This window comes from Convolutriloba macropyga, chromosome 3 (assembly GCF_964194025.1).
Source record: "Convolutriloba macropyga chromosome 3, txConMacr16.3, whole genome shotgun sequence".
NCBI classification, from domain to species: Eukaryota; Metazoa; Xenacoelomorpha; order Acoela; family Convolutidae; genus Convolutriloba; species Convolutriloba macropyga.
The window spans coordinates 1,978,264-1,991,330 of record NC_134470.1 but is presented as its reverse complement, the minus strand read 5'-3'; the positions used below and the strand labels follow the sequence as shown (position 1 = coordinate 1,991,330).

The 13,067-nt window shown below is 37.3% G+C and overlaps 1 protein-coding gene across 2 annotated transcripts in view; it reads left to right on the top strand.

The window, feature by feature from the left end:
• LOC142335868 (KICSTOR complex protein ITFG2-like) overlaps positions 1-13,067 on the top strand; it is a 408,175-nt gene that overhangs the window by 338,236 nt on the left and 56,872 nt on the right. For both annotated transcript variants that reach the window (XM_075384203.1, XM_075384201.1), the window contains exon 2: positions 2,223-2,384. In XM_075384203.1, coding sequence (XP_075240318.1) covers positions 2,259-2,384 — 126 coding nt within the window. In that variant the 5' untranslated portion in view covers positions 2,223-2,258. The remainder of the gene's footprint in view (positions 1-2,222; positions 2,385-13,067) is intronic.

The following is a 13,067-nucleotide window of genomic DNA, read 5'->3' as shown; positions in this document are numbered from 1 at the left end:
TTTTTTTTAGCAGTTTTGTATTATTTTCAGAATTTTTACTGTCTTGATAGGAATGAGTCTCTCGGGTTAATGAGCCCTTTCCAGTGATTTGAATCAATCTTCTGTTCTTTTTTTTTCAAAAAATATCAAATTAAGTCTATTTTGGATGGATTTGAAAATAAATTATTGTACGATTGTTTGTTCAGGCATGTTCTAAGTGATGACTGGCTTGAATGAGATACCAGAAGGTTCGATGGGCCGCAGTTTTTTGAAGAATAACACTAACATTTGAAGAGTTTAAAAAACTGATGAAAAAATTTCCAAAGATTCGATCCACCGCTAACATTTCTAATGATACTGATATAAAGCTAAAACACTGCCAGTAAAGAAACAAAAGTTGAATGTTTGAATAATTGATGTCTTTCCAATGTCTGATTTGTTGAATGTCACGTCTTTTTACATTTTATGTATCACTGTAGATAATTTTGTAACAAGAAATGTTGTCTGATTTTTCTAAGATGGTTTTTAAGTTTTCACGTCAAGGAATTTTTTAATTGTACAATCAATATTTAGCAGCTCATTGATTGAATAGAATCAGTATAGTAAAGTCTATTGAGATTAATTGATTTGGATTTGCAGATTGTGGAGGTTTTATAGAAAAAATAGATTTTCTTTTATTTCTGAATTTTATTTACCCTCTTTTTGGAATTCAGTGGTTTAATGAGATAAATAGATGGTTCAAATGTTTAGCTAAATCTGTTCACCCATTTTTATGAATTTGGAAGTCAATTTGGAGTAGGAAATTTGGTCTCGCTAAAGTGATCAGTTTGGCTGCACGAATTCTTTAACTCTAATTTTATAGTATAGTGAGAAAATGTTGTTTGAACAAAAAGTTTTTCCTTAGTTGTGATTCTTTGTCCACGTGTGGCAATATGACTTTAAATTTTAACTCTTTTTGATTTTTAATCTATTTTTTCTGAGCGCTTTTCCAAATCAATTGCGAGTAATTTCTAGGTCTGGTTTTTTTTCAGTCGATGATAGTTCTGTGAATTTATTTTCTGGACTTCTCATGCTATGTTTTTGTGAAGTTTTTTGCTACTATATAACGTCTTGCTCACTTGAAACCTGCTGTTTGTTGATTCATTCGTTCAATTTAGACCGAATTGAGCGCGTGACGCGACGTCATTTTTTTTACTCTTTTCAGGTTGAGTTTTGTTCTGTCGCGTGATTTATGTTTTGTTCACACGTGACGTACCTCACTTTTGACTAATGACTCTGTCTCAAAATTGATTTCTGCTTACTTTATTGAAGCAGAGAGTGTTTGTAACTCTAAATGAAAGATGTTTGAAGGTAGCTAAACACAAGACGTAAGTTATACAATTTTTTAAATCAGAATACGAAATCTCAGCAATTGGTTTAAAAAAAAAGAAGCTAGAACAATGTTTTTGTTCTTCCTTCTTATCACTTGCTTTTTGAGATTGCAGGTCTATCAAGCTATGCAACTCATTTCTGGCAAACTATGGTTTTGAATGCTTCATCATTTGCAATGTTGGCCTGGACGTATAATTTTGTGTTATTGTGCTCTCTTTTGTCCTGGTGGTCTTTTTTATACAATTGTTCGCGTTGATTTATCACAGTGATCGTTTTGATTCTGTTCATTTGTATTTATTGATTGAGTGGATCCCCACTGGAGTTCTTGATGTTAAAGGGATTGGAATATATCTCATTTTCAATTTTTCGCTGCTGGACTTCAGGTGCAGAATATCAAAGGGAAAGTGCGGTGAAGTTGGTTTCATTTTTCATTTTGGGTCTTAAATGTGGCTTAATCAAGCCACAATTGAATCACACGCATGTGGTTTGGAAGAACTGTTCCGACAATAGTAGGTATTCTCAAAGGAAATTACTTATTTAATAATTTTTTTTCAAATATGATATTTAAATAACTGAATTAAAAAGTGAAATTAGAAAATATCGTGAAAATCTGTAGCACTGGAACTTGTCAGTAAACCTGAACCAAGTTTTGATTTAGCGATCACGATATTGTTCAGAACCCACTTAGAGGGGAGAAGAACTATATGCTCAACTCGGTTTTCGGTCAGTTTAGAAGTTTAAAGTCAACAGCACTCTGGATGTTTTCAAAAATTTGACGATAATTATCAAACTTTCTTAATAGTCATGTTTTAACATTTTTTAGTCTTTCAAAATGAAGAGATTTGAAAATATAGTTTTTGATAATCTACAGATAAAGGAATGTAGACAGATAATTGATAGCGTGAGCAATGGCCATCAGTTCAACAGCCTCTGGGGGGAGACGTAGTAGCAATCATACCAACTCCTTCCCCAGTTCAACTAACAGCAGCAGCAGTACCAGATCTATTTGTTTTGTCCAGAGGATAGAATACCAGGTGAGCTTTCTTGATTTGGATCTATTCTTTTTGCCAACCCCCACCCCCACCACCAGCAGCTTTGTGGGCATATAACTTTTACCCTCCCAAGAGCACGTGCTATTTTTTCATAGTAACAACTTGCTCTACAAAAACATTTAAGTGAGGGTTGTAATAAACATTAGAGGGAGGGGAGAGGGACAGAATAGATCCCTTAGTTCGAGGTAATCAAAACAGGCACGTGACTTTTTTGGTTCCAAATATGATCGTTAAATGTTCACACTCTCTCCAATAAATTGGTTTACGTCAATTAATAAATTTAAATTTGTAGTTTCGATTGTTCGCTATTACAAGTAAAATTATGATTCCAAAAAAACCTGCCTTTATGGTTAAGGGAAATTAAGAAATTAGGGGTCCTTCCCATTATAGCCCCCCCGCCCATGAAATTATACCCCCATTATGGTATAATTACTATGATTGGGGGCTATAGGTTATCTGACCACTAAGCTGGGGGGGGGGGGGGGGGGGGGACAGACCTTCACCTTCGTTAATAGAAATTCGACTTGTTCGATCGGATAACGATCACACCGCATAAAGTTCATGAGGGAAAAATAAGGGGGAATAGATTTATAAATTATTCAATTCAAACTGTCTATACACTGCATAATTCCTTTGAAACCGTTGGAGAATACTTTTGAATGCATATAAACAGGTTGAAAGCTAATAATTATTTGTTGATGTACTCCTGCGTAAATGGTTAGGTTAGTTGAATAATAGCATCTGATCATCAGGTTGGGGTTATAAATTGCAAATCTCGTGATAGTGGAATCACATTACGTGGCCAGAGTCCCTACCAATAAAAATTAATCACATTTTAGAAGGAAGGATACTTTCCTTTATTATATAAAGAGATAATGGGGGGGGGGGGGGGGGGGGTGATGAATCTCTGAGCCCATCAAATCTACTAGGACTACATTGCGAGAGTATATTGATTATTGATATATTGATTGTATTTTGGGGTTTTTTTCCATTTGATCCCCCCCCCCCACCACCACCAAAGAAACCATTGTGGTCATTTAACATATAGCCCCCCATCATGGTAATAATATCATAATGAGAGGGCTATATTTTTGTGGGGGGGGGGGGGACTGGGAAAACCCAACGTTTTATGTATTGTCATTCGATAAGCTTTTCTTCAACTTTATTATTAAAAAAACCACTAAAACGGGACAATTTTTATATGCCTAGCACGTAAAATATTGTACACAAACTAAGTGCATGCTTATCTCAAATTTCTTTTCATATTATCTCAAGGATAAATAGTTTAAATAGTAGCTGAAATATGTACAACATTAGCTCGCAATTTAGTTCAAAGAATCAAAATGTTAAACTCCTGTGACGTCTGCTAGAGATCCGCGAGGGTTTCAGACAAGCAACGATTATCAATTTCTGGATCTACAAAACTTAGAGGACTGTTGAGCTTGGATTATTTTCTCTGTAGTAAGGAGCCGCGCAGAAGAGGAGGACAAAATCCGGCTCTTTTCTGTTATTGCCCCCCCCCCTCCCCCACGTCCGTTTGCACCCCCCACTTATACATGTTATAGCATATTGTTTTCATTTCATACATTAACATATACAATTATATACAAACGGCATTTACAATTTAATTGTGCAGCCAAGTTTTGAAATTAAGACGTATACGGTAATCAAACTTTGCTTATAATGTAAGCAGACAAAGAATAATCGTGTTTTTAATATTTTTTTGCCTTTCTTTTGCAGGAATAGCTCCATGGTACTAATTTTTTTGACAGAAACAAAAATTCATCCATTCGTCTACCGGTACCGGCAATTTATTTTGACTAAAATAAAGGATCCCTAAGGACCAAAAAGAACATATTTGGGGGGTGCAAATAGACTGGCTATATAAGGCTGGGGGGGCAATAACAGAAAAGAGCCCAAAATCCAAATTGCCTAATGATGATCAAAACGCTATTAATGTCACTTTCGGATCAGTACCTCAAAGTGTGATAGGAAAGCCACAAGCAAGTACTCCACTTTGTGCAGGAAAGTCCTTTGGGAGTGAGTCTTTTATAAAAAGAGATTTTTCACTAAAAGCTGCTTTTTCACTAAGATTTAAAATCCTGGCTTTTTCTTTTACCTTTTTCTCCTAATTTTACTTTTCAAAATTTCCTTTAAAACCCTTTCCTCCTTAGCTTTAGCTTTGTAACTTGCTTAAGATTTAAAATCCTGACTTTTCTTCCTAATCCCGACTTTTCTTTTACTTTTCTTCCAGTTTTATTCTCACCTTCAAAAGTCTTAAGCTCAAAAGTCTTTACTTTTTGCTCAGTTTTATCCCTCATCTTCAAAGTCTTATTAGAAAATTTTTCGAGAAGTCAGAGCCTCTTTGAGGCTGAGTTTTAAAATGAGCCAAATTGAAAGGCTTTTATCTGAAGCCAGAATGACGGCAGAAGAATCAACGCAAGACGAAAGCGATTTTACTGAAGGAATAAAAGAAAACGCTTCAGAAAAGTGCCAACTCCCATCAACAACGTAAGACCAATGATTGTTTCAATTGACCCAAGACCATCACAAATTCAGTTTGCAAAAGCAATCAGGTCGAAGTTTCCAGCCGTCAGGATCAAGCAAATAAGAGAACTGAGGAACAATACCGACTTCTTTATTCAGCCAGAGGACCTCACTTCAAGAGAATGCTTGATGCTGTCACTAAACCTAAATCAGGCTTTTCCAAATGCCAAATTGAACGCCAGGAATACACTTCCCAAGCCTAAAACTAAACCAAGTTTCGTCATTGTAAATGTTCACCACAGCATTACTGAAGATGAGGTAAAGGAAGAACTTTTAAATAACAACGCAATGAACGTCACCAAAGTTTCACGAATAACAAGTCGAGCAACGGGCCAGCCAACAAAATTAATACGCGTGATCACGGAATCCAACAATCAAGTCAACGCAGCTCAAAAACATGGCGTCAAAATAGGCTGGCAGCTATACCGATGTGAAGCAAGCCGCGAACCACCACATGTTATGCAATGTTTCAATTGCCAGAAATTTGGCCACTCAGCAAGGGATTGCACTAATGCAATTCGATGTCTTCGCTGCTCGCAAGATCATAGTGTAAAAGAATGCAAAGTTGCAAAAGAAAATGCCAAATGCTCAAACTGTGGTGGTGCTCATGCTACAGTTTATCGAGGCTGTCCAGCATATCAGCATAAGTTAGCAGAGGCCTCAAAAAAGATAAATGAGAACAAACTCTCAGCCGTAACTAATAAAAAGAGCTCTCAAGCAAAGACTGACCTAACGCCATCAACTGAAAAAATTGCTGTTCTAGTAGCTGAAGTCCTGAGCAAGATACGAACAGTTCTTAACACTATGTCCTACAGTGACATAATAAATATTGTCTCTAACAGCGCCTCACGTATCTTCAATGGAAAAATGGATGGCCAGAGAATACATGACAGCATAAAAAGCGCAAATACAACTCCTGTTATTTCAATTCAAACAAACAATTTACCAAACAGCCAAAACTTTTCTCAAAATGGATAAGCTCAAGATTTTGCAATGGAACTGTCGCGGACTAAACAACAAAATAAGTGATCTGATTTTGTTTTCAACAGAAGAAGAAATAGATGTAATTTGTGTAAATGAAGTTAAGAACTGGAAAAAAACAACCTCCCTCAACAACTACATTGTTGCATCGGAAACCTTCAACAACGGTCATCATGGCTCTGCTATCTTAGTGAAGAACAGCATTGTTATCAAAAGAATAGAACCAGTAGAAAAAGAAACTGATAGCAATGGAAGAACACTAGAAATACTTAAAATTTGCCTTAAGTTGCCCTCTTTCGATAATTTTTGGATAATAACTGTTTACAATTCCCCTGGAAAGCTACTCTCGACCGATAAAATATTTTCAGGAAAGTTGAAAAATGTCTTCATATGTGGCGACTTCAATGCTCCCCACCATGAACTAAACTGCTCCTACGATTCTGAAAATGGGGAAAAACTCCTATATATTATTGACGAGGGCACTTTTAAACTGCTGAACAACGGTTATCACACCTATCAGTCGTTTGATGGAAAATGCAAAAATATGTTAGATCTGCACTTTTGCGATAATTCACTTTTTGCGCATTTTAACAACTTTCAAGTATCAGAAGATTTAGGCAGCGATCACAAAGTTACAATTAAAAACAACCTCCCTCAACAACTTTCAAGTATCAGAAGATTTAGGCAGCGATCACAAAGTTACAATTAAAAACAACCTCCCTCAACAACTACATTGTTGCATCGGAAACCTTCAACAACGGTCATCATGGCTCTGCTATCTTAGTGAAGAACAGCATTGTTATCAAAAGAATAGAACCAGTAGAAAAAGAAACTGATAGCAATGGAAGAACACTAGAAATACTTAAAATTTGCCTTAAGTTGCCCTCTTTCGATAATTTTTGGATAATAACTGTTTACAATTCCCCTGGAAAGCTACTCTCGACCGATAAAATATTTTCAGGAAAGTTGAAAAATGTCTTCATATGTGGCGACTTCAATGCTCCCCACCATGAACTAAACTGCTCCTACGATTCTGAAAATGGGGAAAAACTCCTATATATTATTGACGAGGGCACTTTTAAACTGCTGAACAACGGTTATCACACCTATCAGTCGTTTGATGGAAAATGCAAATATGATCTGCACTTTTGCGATAATTCACTTTTTGCGCATTTTAACAACTTTCAAGTATCAGAAGATTTAGGCAGCGATCACAAAGTTACAATTAAGACCCTGAACCTGAGAAAAGGTGAAGTTTTTCAACTAAAATCAAAAATCAACTACAGAAAGTTTAGAGAACATGCAAGAAAATTACACAGATCATCAAAACTCTGGCCTGTGAAGTATCCAAAAAAGAATGAATTAAAAAAATTTAGCACCAGTTTAATTGAGTTAATACACAAATCTCTGGAAGACTCCTGCATTAAAAAGAAAGAGCTCCCCTACAGTGTCGAGACGCAAAAACTGATTAAAATGAGGAGAAAAAGGCGAAGAGAGCTCAAAATAGCAGTTGGCGATCACTATACCTCTTTAAGAACGGAGATAAATTACCTACAGAAAGAAATTAAACGATCAATGATGCGATCAGAAGACAGAAAAAGAGCAAAGGTCTTGGAAAGTGCATGTGATAAGGGTAGCAAAGGCTTCTGGAAAGCAATAAAAGAACTAACTAATAAAAACGAGCCCAAACAAAAAACAGCAGAATACCCAAAATTATTCTATAAAGATTGTGTGGCGGTCACCGACAAGGAGAAAAGTGAAATGTTTAAACAGCTGCTAAAGGACACAATGAAAAATCACGAAACGGACTCATCAATAATTTCTGAACTCTGCGACAATATTGAAAATGAAACAGAAGCAATAATAAATACAAATGAACATACTGAACAACTGGGCATTGTGGTTACCACAAAAGAATTTGATGAAATCTTGAAAGAGACGAGAAAAACATGCCCTGGGCCGGACAAAATCTGCTACAAAATCCTTGAAGAATTACCAAAGAATGTTAAAGCCCTTGCCTGTCTCCTCATATCTAGCTCCATGAACAACTCCTTTGTTCCATTTAACTGGAAAGAATCCCAGATAAAAATGATACCAAAACAAGACAAAGACCGATCGAAGGCTGAAAACTACCGACCCATTAGTCTTACAAACTGCATAGCCAAAATATGTGAAACTGTTGTAAAAAATATTGTTATGGAATATTGTGAAAGCCAAAATATATTCGGCGAGACTCAGAGTGCTTACAGGAAACACCGCTGTACAACAGACAACCTCATTAAACTCACTCAGCACGTCAGTGAAGCCTTTCAGTGGTCCGAAATGGTTGGTTTCGTTTGCTTGATGTCGAAAAAGCGTTCGATGCTGTATGGCGCCTAGGACTCGTGCACAAATTAAACTCGATAGGGCTAAAGAATTCGGTCATAAGATGGATAAGTTCATTCTTGTCGTAAAGGAATGTCTTTGTGAAGATAAACTCCACTGTCAGTGATACTTTCAGCCCGACAGCTGGAGTACCTCAAAGGAGCGTAATTGCTCCCATTCTCTTTCTCATTTACGTCAGTGGTTTGCCGCAAATAAAAGCCCAGATCTCACAGTTCGCTGACGACTTTGCCCTCTACTATAGGTCACGATCCCCGAAATTAATCGGAAAACATCTCCAATCATCACTGAATAGTCTAATTAATTGGTGCGACTCATTGAAAATCAAAATTAACCCAAATAAAAGTCATTACCTGATCTTTAAAAACCCCTCAAAGAAAGAATCTTCTCTAGAGCTCAACATTAAAGGAATTACCATTCAGAAGACACAATCGATAAAATTCTTGGGTATCATTCTTACTCCAAACCTCAAATGGAATGAAGATTGCAAAGATTTAATACGAAGAGCGAACAGCAGGCTATTTCAACTCTGGAAGCTTAGTAACCTAAACGTTAACGAAGAAAGCCTAATTTTGGTTTACAAATCTTGGATCAGACCACTCTTTCTGTACTCAAATGCTTGCTGGCTGGATCAATCGCATGCCCTTATCAATAAAATACAAAACGTTCAAATTCGAGCCCTACGAATTTGCCTTCGAAAACCAAGATGGTATCAGACTCAAAACCTCCACGAAGAGGCAAACATGAAGCCAGTCAGAGAAATGCAGATTGAACTGGCCAACAGGTATATTCAAAGGGCAATCAAAAACAACATACTGTCTGTATCAGAGCTGATATATAAACGACAGTGCCCGCTCAACTCTTGCAAAAGCACTCTTGATCATCTAAATTACTAAATTTCACGGCCGCATACGCAATAGACTAGTGGCTAAGATGACTGCTCAGAATAGTGACCGACTAAACAAAAGGAGGATCAATCCCAGTTTAATCTGGGAAACTCAATATAAAAGATCTTCATCTTTCAAACAACAGAAATGGGATCAATGACTAAAGAAAAACAAAAACTAAGAGAGGAAAACTAAGGAAACAGGGGAAAAATACAACAATAAACAGGAAAACAAATCTACAGATAGTGCAAATGAAAAACTGGCAGTCGGATGACCAAAAGTAGCTGTCGAGTGGCTCAGTTGCGAAGAGCACAAACGGATTAATGATGTAAACACTACTACGGTTTGAGTCCAACTCCAGCAACTTTACATTTGTTTTATTGAGGCGTTTCCTCCATCCTATAAACTGCTTCAAAATTTTAACGTCTTGAAAAAGAGGAAAGTGGCGCAGTTACCAACAGCGCGTGGATTATCAACGAAAGAATGAACATTTCTTTTCTCCGACCCGGGTTCGAATCCAGCTCAGTTGCCTCCAACTTTCCTTATTATAATTAATTTTTTCCCGCTATATTAACAATATGAAAAACAACAGAACCATCAGACGTGTTAAATGTATTCGGTCAGCCGCTCGCTTAGTCAATTCGGGGCCAAATACAACTGTCTTTGCCATTCTCTGACCATCTCATTCAATTGTCTTCATCTGTTTGGCCAGCCGCTCGCCTAGTCAATTCGGGGCTGAACAGATCACAGCTGTCATCAATATCTCTATGCTTAGTTACTGATCAACACTTACGCCTTCTTTCGAAGCCTCTCATTTCTACTTTATTGAAAACTATTTTACTTTTTCACTCAACACTCCACTGATTTAAAAGGAAAACGTCTTTGAGATTAAACAAAAACATTAACTATTGTGCTGCGCGTGGTTTGGTTTCAGTGGTTTTATGGTTTAGGTTAGCGTAGCACTTTTATTGATCAATTTCTTAATTCTGTCACTTTTATGTTAATGCGTTTTTCCAGTCAGAAACAACGCTTTTGTTTATGCTGTTTCTCCCTCTCTTCATTAATCATAATCGTTCTTTTTTTCCTCCTCAATCTTTTCTTTCTCGACAACGAAGCAGGACTATTTGAAATCAGGGACACCAATCTAAGCCCTATCTATAATTGAATCGAGCGGACAGCAACATATTTGAATGAAAGCTGAATTTTTTTTAACATCATACATGACACTTAGCGCGGACCGCTAAAAAAACAGCACAACTGGGAGCTTTGGTTCGAAACCGTTCAAGTCAGTTTGTCGATCTCCGTTTTAAACTTGCAACGACTTAAACATTGAAAGAACAAAGCTTTGAAACGAAAATCTTGCAGAAAAATAAGTCAACTTAGTGCAGTGAACTATCACCTCGAAGAAACAGAACATCAAGACGCGTGGGTTCGAATCCCACCCACGCCCATCGAGCATTTAAAGCTTTCCCATTCAATTTTAATTTATTTTTTTTTGTTGTAATTTATCATACTTACCTGAAGAAACTATCACACTCATTTTAAACAATTTCCACGAGGCTAGCCAAGAAAACGATCCAATAGCGTTTGTATACGTCAAGTTCAGCCAGCAGAAGTCCTCCATGGTACTTGAAATGGCTGAGTGCATCCGAGGCAGAGGAAGTCTTCTACTACAGTTATATAGAACTTTAAATCTTAATCGGAACTTCTCAAACTCAGTTTTTTAAACTAAAACTTCTCTTACTGTGTATATAACTGTGTATATAGCTTCTTTCACCTCTGGTTGTACATAAATTGTATTATATTGCGAAAAAAAGAGCCCAAAATCCAAGGTTACGGTTCGACTGAGATAAATAAAAACTCAATTTATCTCAACGTACCGTTCCGTATTCCATCATCTTAAAAATAACCATTCATCTTGGAGAGTCTTTTGCAATCACCCGTATTACCACTTCTAAGGGGGCCGTTCAAATGGACGACACCAAAATGTTGCATCAAATTGACATCTCATATACATGCAAAATCTGAATATGCGTTGATAATTTAGTCCTAGTTGACGGCCCGGTGGGCGCGCTTCGGGCCGCTGTGCGCCGATAACTGGCACGTTGTTACCGGATTACATCCTACAGCGCATGAGAGACATGGCCATGGACAGTGTCCGCAATTGTTCGCATAATTTTCTCCCTTTTTCTTGTTTAACATAGTCATCATGGATGCTTGTGACTACATTATGGATAAAATAGTCAAGATGTCAATATTTAGCGACGATTAACATTGAGAATGTATGCATTTGTCGTCCAGTTTAAACAAATTTTCGTGTCGTCAATTTGAAACGTCGTACATTTGAACGGCCCCCACTTCTAAGTAATCTGGAAGGATCATATATGATGTCATTCATATCCTAATTAGTACGATCGTAATATGATTAATAGGAAGTCATCGTTGTTTCTGTGGCCTACAGTTTAGATAGCCGAATAAGAGTTTAAGCGCAATTGCGGACCGCTGTTCACGGCCATGCCTCTCACGCACTGTGGGATGTAATCCGGAAATCGCGGGTCCGTTATCGCGGCGAAGCGCGCCCACCGACCCGCCAGTCGGAAATTCTTTTCGCTTTGTATTCCAATTCGGCTAATTGCCCTAGCATTGCGCATTTCATTCTATCCAGTTTAACACAGTATGAGCATACACGGATACTTATTACTCGTCTCTGATTGGTTAATAAATCACTCGCTTAAATTCTATTCAAGAATAGCCCCCCCCCTTTTTGCAAAAGGGGGGGGGGCAATTGTTGAAAAGATCCATTTTCTTTGATTGCGGGACATCATATATGATGCTTGTGCGATAACCAGGATATCAGATATCATTAAGGAGGAAGTAACTTTTGAAAAGATAAGAATCAGTGGGGAAGTATCTGATATTTTAAGATCACGCTATAAACTAAGCACGTGAGCAAAGCCAGGTTTTGCTTCACTGCAGTGCACCCTTTAAATAAAAAACATGCAAAAGTGAAGAAGTTATTCGCCATAACCTCCTCAATTTTCTATGCATGTTTTTGCGAAACACATGTATGAATAGCAACACAGATCATAAAGCATGCATAAAAATTGCGCGTGAATTTTGACTTCTGTTTTGCATTGATCTGAGCTTCCAGTGTGATGAGATTTATAATGGAATGCAGGGTAAGCAAGCGCTCAGAACTTTGAATGGTATAGCCGGCAAAATTCCTCAAATAGACCGTCAAGCCAAAGTATGAGGTTGGAACGTGACTGCCGTTTGTTTTAATGATTTCCCGATTTTTTTAATTTTCAGAAATTTATTTTGGTATACGATTACGTGAAAATCAGATAATTATATTCATTTATATATGACGTTCAACGAATACGAGGAGAATGTGATATCATAATGGGGAGTATTACATTTGAAACCCGTATGTGAATTACTTGAGCTCAAATGAGCGTGACAACTGTGGTTTTGGGCCCACTTTTCAGCCCGTTTTGGGTAGGTATAAAGAAAAGAGTGCAATCAAAGCAAAACTGAACAGATCTAAAAATCTGTCGTTGAGACCTCGCCCAGAAATAAAAAACTTTACACCCATATTACACAAAATTTGCTAGGTGATTTACTGTCATTGTAGCTCTGTAATAGACTGTGTTATGCGGTTAATCTAAGTCGGACTTGGGTTTAGAGCTCTCAACTGGCCTCATTGTCACTTTTTTAATTCTTCTCAAACGAAGTTTGTAGCATTTAGGTGATTCCTGCTGGTCTTTTATGCTATTTTTCGTACTACACGACTGTTCGTGCCAGTTTTTTTTCGTCTGAGCGTTTCACTTTTCGTCCTGAAAAACGGTACAACAGGTAACACCCGGAG